Here is a 14279-nt window from a genome sequence, read left to right as displayed (position 1 = left end):
CGACTTATATACCAACATTTTTATGTCTTATTTTCAGCACAGGTGTAGGAAAAATCATATACCAAAGTCTTATTTATTTTCTAATTTAACATTTTTTTTACAAATATGACCATGGTCTTTTAAACATACAGTGACATTAAACATTGTTATGTTAAAAAAAAGAAAAAAGAAAGAAAGCTTTTGCGCACAAATCAGAAATACAGGCCAAACCGTGAGTTTCTGTGGCAAAGCGCGACAGAGGAAATTGCACTGGTTTTATTTTTAGATCAGTGGGAAATTTTCAAGAACAGACGCTTGCATTTGGATGTGTCCAATAATAGTAGGTTTGGTTGTGATCAATCAGAATAATGTAGGCAGGGATGTCGTTAGGCGTCGGACATCGGACATATAACGATGAAAATCCCCAAATGTCCGATTCACATTGCCGCATGTCGGTCAGATGTCCTATCCGTTTTAGCCTGAGCGTGGTCATTGTCCGATATGTACTCCATTACTTCGGACAGCGCGATATTCGTTAATTTTCATTTCAAAATACAAATCTTCTAAAAGACCGAACGCTCTCGTGTTCAGCTGACACTGAAGTTGCTGCAGTGCCGTATGATCTTTTCTTTTGTTGGGAATTCCCGAACCGTCTGGTGCAGCCACAGAGTCTGAGATGCAGCGCACTGATCTAAACTGACTAGTGCATGCTACAGGAGTACGGGAGACAACTCCAACTGACTAAATTTGTCGTCTGCTTTTGTTTTCGATACGAGACGATTATTTAGCTTGAACACCTGCAACGGCTTGTAATTTCCGTGGTTGTATGAGAGAAAGGGGGAATGTACGTTCTGGGTTACTGATTCCGACAGACCCGGCATTGGTTCAAAACAACCTTACTTTACTGTATTTTTTTTTGTATGGATTTATGCAGTATTTTTCTGATTTTGTCGCATGTTTCATTTTAGTAAAAGTTTAGTCCAGAAGCCTATTTTGAGTTAATATTTAGGGTCTGTCGGAATCGGTGAGCCAGAACGTACATTCCCCCTTTCTCTCTGTCCGAATAGTGACGATATCAATACAATAACACTAGACCACTGTCGCCACACATGTTAAATACTGGCCTTTGTGTCTATATGTTCTGAGAGTGTGTTTGTATGTGATGTTATCTCGTACACGAGCCAAAAGAAAAATGTCTGTTTGTTGCATGCAGACAGTCAAGGTTTATTGAATTGAATTGAATCGAAGGCACAGTCCTTCTCCAGAAAACAGTCCGACTCACCGTCTTAGGTCTGGACAAGGCTTTGACCAGGGATACGACCAGCCCTCCACTTGGTCACATACCACAAATCAACACCCTGACTGCTTCCTGTGATGATTTGCCATTTTTGATTAATTAATTTCTCAAAACAAAAAAAAAATGAATTCAACAAAACGGCTCACTGTGCACAGAGCCCCCAGGCTTTTCTTTCTTTATTTGGTGTTTAACGTCGTTTTCAACCATTCAAGGTTATATAGCGACGGGGAAAGGGGGGGGGGGGGGGGAGATGGGATAGAGCCACTTGTTAATTGTTTCTTGTTCACAAAAGCACTAATCAAAAATTTGCTCCAGGGGCTTGCAACGTAGTACAATATATTACCTTACTGGGAGAATGCAAGTTTCCAGTACAAAGGACTTAACATTTCTTACATACTGCTTGACTAAAATCTGTACAAACATGGACTATATTCTATACAAGAAACATTTAACAAGGGTAAAAGGAGAAACAGAATCCGTTAGTCGCCTCTTACGACATGCTGGGGAGCATGGGGTAAATTCTTCCCCCTAACCCGCGGGGGGCCCCCAGGCTTTTGAGTTTGGGTATGTGTCTACATGAAGGGACGGTCTTACACCATGTGAAGGTCTGGCCAGACATGAGCGCCTGTTCTTTTGGGCAAAGAAAGCATAATGTTGTTCTGGAATCAAGACACTGGCTGTTAGCTGTTCATTGTACAAAAGAAGAACGACTGCGTCTGCTTCATTGGAAAATTTTACACAGAATTTACCCAACGAATATTTTACTAAACAAGATGGGTTTATGTCAAACTAATAATTGTGAAGTTTGTAATGAACAGGATACACTTGAGCCAAGTACTCCTTCTAGAGAAGTAGTCCTTGACTTGAGCACTTCTTTTTTCATTGTCAAGAGGTGAGGAACGTTTGGAAACTATGTAAAGACTTTATTTATAAGCAAATTTATTATAATATAACTTTGAATGAAACAGATATATTATTTGGTTTTTGGAATGAAAATTTAAAAAGCGATCAAATTTATTTTATAAATTATTGTATTTTGATAACAAAAATGACCATGGGAAAATGTAAGTATGGGAAGAAGTTAGACTTACGTTGGAATTCGAGTTAAACATTAGACAGAAGTTTATGTTTTGCGTAATATAAAGTTGATTATGTTATACAGAAAAAGACCAAGGAAGAAGGACACTCCCCGCCTTAAAAAAAAAAAAATTTTAAAAAAAATTTAAAAAAAAAAAAAATAAAAATCGGGCAAAAAATATGGGTTGAAGCATCTGGCATGCAACTGAGGTAAAAAAAAAAAAAAAAAAAATCCGGCCAGATCTGAGATGATGAGTCAAACTGTTTTATACAAGCGAAGGAGTTATTTGCCTTTAAACGTGCATTCTTTCCTTTATAAACCACCACAGATTTGTCTTGTTCACTAAACAAAGAGCATCCTTCCACTTAAAAACGAACTAAAAATCGACAGCCCGGCTGTGTTCCTTGAGTAGAAATTTTTGACTGATCAGTTACATATAATTTTGCACATAGAAAATGTCACAGCGCTGCTGCTCTCTGAGCAAGGAGTTGAATTTTTTTTAAACTATTTTTTTGTTTTACTGAGGTACTTGCACACACAGAATGAACAGCTTGTCTGCTACCTGTGTGGATAATTTTGCTGATTTAATCTCACATGCTGACACTGGTGTCAATTATGAAATTAAATCAACAAAACACGTCCCTCTGAGTCTCTGCACAGACATGAAGCAGCCACTGGGTGGAAATGTGTTGTGTGTGTGTGCAAGTTGAAGAGTGGTCTTATCTCATGCAAAAACCTGGACAGCTCTGTGGTGGCCGACACGACGATTTACGTGAGAAGGACGGTACCTTTAAATATAAGTTAAAATCATGCAATGTTCTGCCAAAGGTACCTTTAAATATAAGTTAAAATCATGCATTGCTCTGCTGTGCAAATATTTGTTTGGTGTCTTTTTAAAACAAAAGTTTCTCATACTTATCAACTTATGTGATGTGCAAAAATGCTGATGTGAAACTGAAGAAGATATATATATATACCAAGGTCATCACAGTGATGGACAACATTCCCTGATACTAAAAGGAACTCAGGATAGCCAAACAAAATATTTTAAAACAAATAAATAAATAAATCTAATTGATAAAGAAAGAAAGAAAGAAAAATGGAGAAATTGCAATAACAAATACAACTGTAGCAAACAATGCAACAAAGTCATACAAATCAAAAACCTCAATATTGAATATATATAAGCACACAATAAAAATATTTAAAAAAATAAAAATAAAAATGTGAACAAGTTCAAAATAAGGGATCAGCATTAGCAGATCAAATCCATGAATCACATTCTACCATTAACTGCAGAAGCATATATATATACACACACAGGACAATACTAAAAAATGTATAATAAGCATTGACCATTTATTACACGACAGGGTGCAAAGCAAAGGGTTTCATTGATTTTTGGTTTGATTTAGCAATCATGGCACTTATCACAACTTGGTTTTACATATATATTTATCAATGATGATCTATGAACCAAAATATAAAAAGCTCACAATGAACAAGTGGACGGAGAGAAAATGTGGGGATGGGGGTTGGGAGGGAAGGGGTGGGAGGTCTAGTCGTAGAGTTAGTTAGAAATGTCTGCGTGTGCGCACCTGGTTGTGTGTGTGTGAATACGAATACGAATGAATATGAATACAAAAAATGTGTGTGTGTGTGTGTGTGTGTGAGTGTGTGTGTGTGTGTGGATGTGTGTGTGTGTGTGTGTGTGTGTGGATGTGTGTGTGTGTGTGTGGATGTGTGTGCGAGTGTGTGCATGAGAGAGAGCCAGAGAGAGAGCCAGAGAGAGAGAGAGAGAGAGAGAGAGAGAGAGAGAGAAAGAGAGATAAAGAGAGAAAAAAGAGAGAGAGAAAGAGAGAGAGAAAGACACAGAGAGAGTTAAAAAGAGAGAAAAAGAGGGAGAGAGAGAGAGATAGAGAGATAAAGAGAGAGAGAGATAGAGTGGTGGGTAGAGACTGCACAAGAGCCAAAGAACCCAAAAGGGGGGGGGGGGGGGGGGGTTGACATTGGTAACACAAACAAACACAACAATAAACAGACACATATATATATATATATAACACAATACCAACAACAACACAGACACATATCCACAACAAAACCATTCCCTTCCAGTCATTGCCTTGAACACCATAAATATCAACTCAGGGCAAAAAGCACACCTCACGAGAAAATGTGACTCTCCATTAGTAAGGCAAAACAACTGACAATCCACTTAATAGTACCTTTGACAAACAGAAAGACAAGCCGATTGAACGACAGATGTACACATGTACTGAACAACAGATAGACATGCAATAAGGTCATTATCTAGTCTGATATTGTAAGAGGATACAGACATGGACAGTATAATGCAAATATATTGACATTTCTGTCATATCCTCTGCAAATCCCCAAGAGCTATAATAGGAAAGAAAAGAGATGCACAGAAGTACAACAGCATGGGGAAATAATGATGCGCTCAATTTCAGGTTAACAGAGATTCTTGGACTTGAGAATGAAGAGACTACACCACAAAGTGAGATCTATACAATGTGTGGAGACCATATATATACTGACATGCCCTTCCAATAAATGTGTTTGTTTGTTTATTTGTTGCTTAACGTCCAGCCGACCACGCAGAGCCATATCAGGACGAGGAAGGGGGGGATGAAGGGGGCCACTTGTCAAGCGATTCCTGTTTACAAATGCACTAACCCATTACTTGTGTCCCAGCAGGCTTTAGTAAAACTAAATTAATACCTACTGGAAGATTACCAGTTTCCAGTATGTTAAAATAGGCTTAACCTATCTACTGCTGGACTTACATCAGAACACTAACAGATTAAACTATACATGAATCGCGAGACAAGCGGCAAGAGAAGAGATTTTTGGAAAAAATACAGGTGAATGAGCAAGAAGGCAGAAAAAAGAAAAGAATTCATGAAGAAAAAGAGAGCATGACAGGAAAGAGGAACCAAAAATCTACCTAACAGCAAACTAGAAAGCTCCTGCGGTTCCAAAAACAGGAGGGGCCTTTAATTTCATAACCGCAGTGCCCCACTGCGGGACCTTCCAATAAAGGACACACCAAAATATACCTCTCATGAAAGGCCACCTGCAATGTAGGGACACTTTTGGGAGGTCCTTAGATTGTCCTTTCATTGCAGGGATACCTGCGATGAAAGGACGCCCTTGGGACTAGCCAAGTGTCCCTACATTGCAGGTGGTCTTTCATGACAGGTATACTTTGGTAGAGATAATATAAAAAGGGACAAGAGAAGGTGTCCTCTCATGGGAGGGTCCACACATCACAGGTACTGCTGTACCACTGTACTACTTAAGAGTGGGGCCTAAAGTATCAATAATATACATGTACAGATATTGCCACACAGAGAAATGCAGCCCTTCATGCTGTTGTGATGATCTGGGAAGAGGTGAATGCATGAACACAAAAAGAGAGAACTTTACAGACTGTTCAAGGACATTAACACTTACACGCATCTTAACTACATGTATACAATTCTGATATGAAGATCATAATGGGACAAATCTTGGGACCCAAATAATTATCTATTGATATGCCTGACAGAGCAACGTTTACACTTCCCAAGCACAGTTTTACCTGCGATGTAGGGCCCCTCTGATCAGCTAGAGGACACCGTCCAGTAAAGCACACTTTGTGGTTTCTCTTTCGTCTTGTCTTGACCAAAGTATACCTGTCATGGCAGGCCACCAGCAATGTATCTGGACAAAAGTTTCGTTTAATTGCAGGCTTCTTTTTCTTCTTCTTCTGCGTTCGTGGGCTGAAACTCCCACGTACACTCGTGTTTTTTGCACGAGTGGAATTTTACGTGTATGACCGTTTTTTACCTCGCCATTTAGGCAGCCATACGCCGTTTTCAGAGGAAGCATGCTGGGTATTTTCGTGTTTCTATAACCCACCGAACTCTGACATGGATTACAGGATCTTTTTCGTGCGCACTTGGTCTTGTGCTTGCGTGTACACACGGGGGTGTTCGGACACCGAGGAGAGTCTGCACACAAAGTTGACTCTGGGAAATAAATCTCTCGCCGAACGTGGGGATGAACTCACGCTGACAGCGGCCAACTGGATACAAATCCAGCGCGCTACCGACTGAGCTACATCCCCGCCCACCTTTAATTGCAGGCAAAAGTGTACAGAAGCTATACAGATCAGAAAGACAATTAACCACTGTGACGGAAATATCAAGACAGACAAATGCATGGGTGGGACTGAAAAATGTCATGAATCGTGAAGAATTTTAAGGGGGGGGGAGGGGGGGATTTGGGGGCCCCCTGACGCAATAAACACAGCTGTTGGTTAGCTGCCCTTACAGAAATGAAAAGGCTGCGCAAGGTCAATGCACCCACAGCAACCTAACTGTAGACTAATCAGTGCATGTCGGTTAGTGCTCAGAAATCTACGACTGATCGGGAACGTGTGGCATTACTGTGAGCTAACTGCGAAACCTTGTAGTAATCTACCGCTAGCATGCTGAGACCAACAACAATACAATGACGACAGCATCGCAGCGTAATTTTATACTCACATGTGGCAAACTTCTGTTGGTGTGCAAATTCTTGTGACTAGATGAGAACAAGCTTGTTCGCCTAACAGTAAACTGAACAAAATTATACTACTGGCTCGGTTCAGGTGTAAAAGCACATAATATGAAAAATACTGTCCACAAAAAAGTACAAAGAACTATGACTCCCTATTATGACCAAATTTATGCACTTATTGGGAAAAGCATTGGGATTGCAGTAAAATCTCATTTTAGTATATATATATCTTTTCTAAACCAACATTCTAAACCAATACAAAAAACAAAACAAAAAAAACACACACAAAAACCAAAGGCAAAACAACTCAGGGTTGAACATTCCCCCAAAACCGGCGTATGGCTGCCTAAATGGCGGGGTAAAAACGATAATACACGTAAAAGCCGTGGGAGTTTCAGCCCATGAACGAAACAAACACAGATGACAGACATGTCTGTCATTATCTACCAGGCGGTAAGGGGTGGAGGAGGTTGGGGCGGGGATTGCAGTGGATGAAGTCTGCATCATAAACGTATTACACAATTTATACAGTAAGTGTCACAGCCAGTCAACTCTCTCTCTCTCTGTTTTGGGAGACGAACAGGAAAAAAGGAACAACCATCACACAGTTAGATTCGCATAACACAGGTAAGGCCAAATCTGGGACCACTTTTTGTAATGTCAATAAAAGCATCCACAGTAAAGGTGAACACACACACATGTAAGAAAGCTAGGGACTGTATCTCAATTCTCAAAGGTGTACCTGAGCTGAGGCAAACATACATAGGTAAAATTGCTGGGAACTGTTTCTCACACCACAGAAAAGTACCTGAGCATGGAAATTCAACAAACTGCAGGCACACAAATCCACACCAAATGCACCTGAATACTCAGTGACAAACATACATGACCACCATACAAAAGGGTAAGGACAGCATCTGAATACTTACAAAGATGTACTCGAGCTCAGGTAAAAAACACAGGTAAGAAGGTTTGCAAAATGTGATACATGTATGTATCTACATGTACACACACATGTTAGAGATCTAGGGCAAACACAGGTGGTATGGTCAGTCAGTTAGAACAGTTAAACTTGACATACACATCAAGATATCAGTAGACACACACAGTTGGCACTCGAGTCTAGGTCCGTGGAAGGGACATCAAATATGAACACTCCATGCATAGTACAGAGGATAGGGTACGTACGTGTACATAAAGCCGGCTCATCTGAGAATCGTTCCAATGGCAGAATCATAACACCAGCAGGATCAAGACAAGAGGTTAAACCGCCACACATTATTTTGCCTCGTCACTGCCAAGTAGTAAAGCACAAATTTGATTAAAGCTAGAGCGTTGCTGCACAATATAAATCAAGGGTGGAACATCATTTTTGGCTACACATTGGGATGCACTTCAAGTTTCAGGTTTTAATGATAGGGTCTGTTTTGTTCAACAATTGCAAGCTCCTGACTAATTCTTACCACACAGACAAAAAAGCCTCACCCCTTTTTTGAGTCTCAGCCAGGAAACACACACAGACACACGTTTACTCATGCAGGGACTTAGGACTCACTTTTGAATGCCGGCAAACAAAAAGACCAGGACACGACTTCAGTTTTCTATTTCAGGTTTCTATTTTGTTTGGAGACAGACACTTCAGTTATCTTCTCTGCCTGAAGACGGACACTTCAGTTTACTTCTTGGCCTGGAGATACAGCACCCCGTTTGGCACCAGTCCGCTGGCATCCATGGTAGCTTTCTCGTCAGTGAAAACCTGGCGCGGGTAGGTGGAACAGATGTCGAACTTCTCTGTGTTGCCCGGTCGGTGATCATTCAGGTACTTGCGCAGGTCACCGATCGTTTCACTGAAGCGCATCTTGACAATGTAGGTGTGGTCGCCCTTCTCGGACTTAATCCGCAGCGTGGTGATGTCGCGAGGAGTTTTTGGACGATCCACCTTGGCTTCCGATATCGTCTTCTGAATTGTCCTGGTGACGGCTGTTTCCACTACTGTAGCTTGTTGCTTCCCCTCCAAGGGTACTCCGCTCAGCTGCTTCCCCACGCTGCCACGAATGTCAATGACCTTGCCCCCTTTCACCACCGACTTGGGCAGCCTGTTGAGAAACTGTTCAGCCTTGACCGGTTGAAAACCAAGGTCAGAGGTCACCGTGCTTGTTGAGGTGGAGGCGTGCTGCGCCCAGTCTTGTTGATGTCTCAGCCCCGTGGGAACCAGACGCGAGGGTTGAGGCTCACCTCCCAGCGTCATGCCAACTCCCGAGAACACATCAGCCGCCTTCACCGGCTTGAAGAAAACGGAGCGCATGTCTCTCACGTTGAACGGCACACCGTCTGGATAACGCAGCTGCAGCTCTGAAGGGAAGTAGCCATCCAGAAAGTCCTGCATGCACTGAACCGTGGCCGGGTCTATGTACGGCCGGAACGGTCCTTCAAACATCACCATGCCGTTGGCGTAAAACGAGATGGGTATGTTTTCTTGCCGCATCAAACGCGCTCCGTCCGTGGTGTGGCACACCCGCTGCTCTCCCTCTCCGGCGATGATGTTGAGGTCGCGGATGTTCTCAAACAGGCGTTCAAAATCAATGGCGTAGGGGGCAGAGGATGTGACATCGGCATCCTCCAACTGCAGGCCAGCCTCAGCCTGTTTCTCTTTCCTGACGTCCTCGGGGTCGTTATCAACGATGTACATGTCCGCCTCTGGGTCGTCCTGGTCTCCGACCCAGACCATGCCGTAATCGGCGAGGAAGGTCTCCATCTCGTGCACCTGTTGCTGCAGGAGGAGACAATGCTGTTCCAGCTCCATCACTCGCTTCTGACTGTTGTTGGTGTCCTTTCCTTCCACCTCTCCGTTGCTGTTGCTTGCGTCCACTGCGCGGGCCTTGCTCATAATGCGCAGCTTGTCCTCAAGGACTTTGACGCGGCGGTCTTTGGTCTTGACTTCCTGCTCCTGCGTCTGGATCTGTGGCACAGAAAGGGAAGAAAGAATGCCAGGCTTAATATTTTCCTGCTTCTGTGACTGGGTCTTTGGCACACAAACCAAAACAATAGAAACATAACATGCTGACGTTAAAGACCTATGCCGATGCGATATACTTTCTTTTGAGCCCGTCGTTCATTTGGCAAAGTCGACTACGCAAAGCTTGCTGCATGAAGCTGAAGCACTGAATTTTCTGTGAAAAGATTTTGCACAGTCTTTGTGAAGTCGAATTCCGGTTCAATTAAGGATGGGCTTGCTGTTCTTCCATCTGCTTCTGCATTCATGGAAGAAACCTGACAACCTGATAACTGCTGTCATTTTTTAATTCGTTTGTTTTTTAAAAATGTTCCTCACCTGTTTCTAATTCAATCACCAATTTTGGCAATACTTCTACATAATTGTTTAAAGTCTAAAAATAGACTGCTAAGGAATTAAGTTCCAAAATCCAGAATGATAAAAACAAGTTAAAGTTACTAGTTGGACTGGATATTTTTTTGCCAAAACAAGTCATTCACAAGTCCATCGACCCTATTTCAGTATTTCATCTACAAAGTGGACAGACAAACAAAATTAAGAATTACAAAACAAATGAAAGAAAGAAACTAATTGTATGTTTTTGGTCTAACCTGTGGCAAGGGGACGGTAAGACTCTAAGAGTTGAATAAATGTTTCACTCGGACCATCCCTTTGCCAGAGATGTAAAAAAAAAAAAAATACAAACATACTTTCATTTCATTTGTTTTCATTACTTTCATAATTGTTTTCTTGTTTATTCACTATAAAGACCATTAGTTCAATGTACAGTGGAACCCCCTATTTAACTTTTAAGATCCCCCAATTTCAGACTTCCTCCCTTTCAAGACCCAGTGTTTTAAGATTTTCTGTTAATAACCTCTGTAAATTTACCCCCATATTTATACTCTTTTTTAAGACCTAAATTTTGCAGATTTTTTTTTTAGGTCTTTAACCTTCACCAACTGCTTCACCGACCCAGAGCCTCACAAAATCGTCTTTATCTCTGAAACGATTTGGAGTTTTTGATTGATACTTCACGAAATCTCCAATCATGATACGACCATCCCATTGCCCAACTTTTAAAAGATTAGTTTTGTAAACAAACATAAACATGATGACGGAATTTGAACTACACAGTCCAGATGATGTGGGTCGTGGACGACCCATATGGAATTACGTAAGGAATTGTACGTTGTTTATATCCTTATTCGGATGGCATGGGTTGTGTACGACCAGGCATGGGAATCGAAAAAAGTAAAAAAGGCTGAACATTTGTAAGTAATAGCAAAGTGGACAGCGCAAAGCGCCTAGCCCTGCTAGGGGTGTACCCCTCCCCCCCCCCCCCCCCCCCACGGAATTTTTTTTCTCCAAAGAACCCAAATGGTGTCATTTGCCTCCCCCTTTTATTTTTTCTGCGGACAATTTTGCTTTTTCGGCGAAACAAACAAAAAAAATACGGCTGAAATTTGCCTTTCGGCGGACAATTCCCATGCCTGATGACCCATTCTCTGCAAAGAGACGGCAAAACGTCTATCCCTATACAGATGGCGTGTGTCGTGTACGACCCATACTTTTTACGTTGAATCCTTCTTTGGAAAGTTTGGGTCGTGCAGGACCCACATTATCCGGACTGTGTCGTCCAAAGCGTTATCCAGTGATGGCACTAGTATTTGTACAAACCGGTACGCAAATTTTTATGATGTAAACAGTCCAGAAAAAAACGGTAGGCTGGTCATGATTAATGGAACCAGTTAGAGTCCAACTCAGAGTACTGGTTTTATTGTTCTACCAGCTAAAAAAAACCCCGGTAGATCTAAAAAAAAACACCCACGGTAGGTCAAACCGGCAGCCAATTTTGTTCCGGTAATTTCTCGTTTCAACCGGTAAAATACCGGTTAATGCCAATACTGGTTATCCGGTGAAGGTTAAAAGGGGGTTCCACTGTACTTGCGAATGTTAATTTGTCAAAGATTGGGAAAAGACACAGAAAAGAAAATCCCTTCTGATGCCATGATTGCCAGACAAGCCATTAACAATTTTGACAAACATTGAGAAAAGACACAGAAAAGGAAATCACCTTTGACTCCATAATTGCCAGACGTGCCATCAACAGTTTCATCAGCTCGCGATCATTTGGCGGATGAACGGTGACGTCAGAATTGGGCGGAGGATCATCAGAATTATTGTTCCCCTCTGCTCTCATGGAAGGATTGGGGGAAGAGTCCATCTGTAGTATCCCTGTACTGAAAGGGTCTCGGGCTTTAATCCGGGTGGAGGCCATGCTGGTAGTAATCTCCTCAAGAAGTCGGCTCTCATCTTCGGAATATTCTGGATGTCGAAAGGGGATTCTTCGGTTGCCTTGAATGTGTCCTGGGAGGCTGCCAGTGCGGTTGCCTTTCTTGAGGCTTGACAGTGGTGAAGACATTTTCTGGATCTCACCAAATTCTTTTCTTTTTAACTTAATCCATCAGAAGTGGGACAGCGTCTGTTATCTTTCGTGGTGTCTGGTAGTGGTATGCTGGTTCTTCTATTTTGCACATATTTTACACAGTAGTTTCTGGTACCAATTTCTGGAGAGAAAAAGAAAATAGTATCAGACACTGATCATGCAGAATACAGACAAAAACGTAACACGCTCAGTTTCATTTTGAACCAAACTATTTGGTTTATGTATGTGTGCGCAGATTTTCAAGCACACATACGCACCAACAGTCACACATACTGTCATAACAATTCCCTAATTCTGGCAGCATTCAACCCAAAACCAACGGGAGTGTACTTTCAAAACGCATTTTTTGCACATCATGAGCTTCTAACCTCTCAGCAAATTAAGCTCATACATGTACCTATAAAACAACGTTTAATGCAACCAGTGTAAAACTATACTCATAACTTGGCTTGCAAAGTTTTGAAACACAAGTCAGACACCGAACACATAAAACAATCGTCTGCTTCGAAGGTTTCCATGGCGATTTACCAAGCGTGACAGATGTTCTTTTAAAGATTCTTAGTAAACACAGCTTTACAATAATAAAATGCACATTTGACAAATGCAACAGTTTCATGTGTTGCCGAGCTACCGTTCTCAGCCTAGCCTTCAACCAAACGCAAGAAACAAAGGGTCGTGTTTACCGTGCCTGTTCCAGTTTTCCTCCGAGTGTGCGTAAACTCAGCAATCCCAGCCTGCATTTGCACCGGATATTGGACATGGCGAGGGAGAAGCTTTTGTCACAAATAGGTTGTTCTTTGTCGTTTTTTCTTCTTCTCTAGTTTTAGATCTGCCTGTTTGCATCGTATCCTCTTGAGTATGTTGTGTCTATTGAATCATTTGGATAATTCCAACTCGTTTGCTGAGTGATTTTCTCAAGCTTAAACACACCAGATTGAAAGTAATGAGTACCCCCATAGTGCATTGACACACACAAAATCGTAAACAGAAGTAGTGTTAGAAGTAAGCAAGCAGAACAAGAATAGAGAGTAAAGCCAGGGTTTGTAAAAAAATACACACACCAGAAAACACAAGAACGAAATCGATAGTAAGAAAATTATGAAAAATAAGACGACCTCTTTCGCGAAAAAAAAAGGGGGCGGTGCAGCGGTGGGTGCACTGCGGGGTGTGGGTGCAATATTGGTGCACGTGCAAAGGGGTCAATCCTAAAAATAATCATTCCATAACTGATGGCTTGCACTCTCTCTCTCTCTTTCTTTTTGTTTTCACCCCTTAACTGGTGGGCGCGATGGCTGATTATAAAAAAAAGCAGCAACGGCTCATATCATCACCCGCGTAAATAATTTCATCATGTTTTTAAATCGTATCTCTCAAACACGTACAGGTTTGAGATACACGGTATGTTGAGTTGTTGTTTTTGTCGTTGCATGGTTATTTTAGTATGTGTGTGTGTGTGTGTGTGTGTGTGTGTGTGTGAGTGAAAAAAAGAACTAATAACACTGTTGTTGTTTTTATTCATGTTTTGTTCTCCCTAATCCAAAGTGTTGTTCCCTGGGTAGGTAGTATCAGGGACCTATCTAATATAGGTCTATGGTAGTATGTTTGAGTATGCCCTTGTCTGTGTTTGAACTTGCCAGAAGAAGCTGTAGAGCATACAGGCAGTTTTGTAATCAACGTTTTTCCCCAATTTTATCAGGTAAGACTTTTTTTTAAAGGATGGAAATACTCGACTGGTGGACAATATTATCCATCCTCCGCATGGGTTTACCACCTTCACTGTCTGTTTCTTTGGTTGTTTTTACTTCCTCTCCATTTGTTAAATTTTTTGTTAGAATAAATTTTCATCCACTTCAATGGTCACTGAGCCTATGTACAGTCCTGTGCATGTGTCATTGTGTGTGTGTGTGTGTGTGCT

At 41.6% G+C, this 14279-nt stretch overlaps 1 protein-coding gene across 1 annotated transcript; it reads right to left on the bottom strand.

The window, feature by feature from the left end:
* Positions 1–1101: 1101 nt before the first annotated feature.
* On the bottom strand, positions 1102–13120 carry LOC138955552 (UBX domain-containing protein 11-like). The gene is made up of 3 exons (XM_070327137.1): positions 13048–13120; positions 11993–12485; positions 1102–9882 (listed from the first exon to the last, which is right to left on the bottom strand). The coding sequence occupies exons 2-3, from the start codon at positions 12338–12340 to the stop codon at positions 8599–8601; spliced, it is 1632 nt and encodes a 543-aa protein (XP_070183238.1). The 5' UTR covers positions 12341–12485; positions 13048–13120; the 3' UTR covers positions 1102–8598.
* Between the last annotated feature and the right edge of the window lie 1159 nt (positions 13121–14279).

Source organism: Littorina saxatilis, unplaced genomic scaffold, assembly GCF_037325665.1.
Source record: "Littorina saxatilis isolate snail1 unplaced genomic scaffold, US_GU_Lsax_2.0 scaffold_916, whole genome shotgun sequence".
NCBI classification, from domain to species: Eukaryota; Metazoa; Mollusca; class Gastropoda; order Littorinimorpha; family Littorinidae; genus Littorina; species Littorina saxatilis.
The sequence above is the reverse complement of the archived record's forward strand: the minus strand, read 5'-3'. Positions and strand labels throughout refer to the sequence as shown.

Bases quoted from the DNA above. Each gene is read 5' to 3' on its own strand.
- LOC138955552 (XM_070327137.1), bottom strand. From the start codon at position 12,340: ATGTCTTCACCACTGTCAAGCCTCAAGAAAGGCAACCGCACTGGCAGC. The intron at 9,883-11,992 runs GTGATTTCCTTT...TCTGTGCCACAG, and splicing joins TGGCAATTATGGAGTCAAAG to ATCCAGACGCAGGAGCAGGA.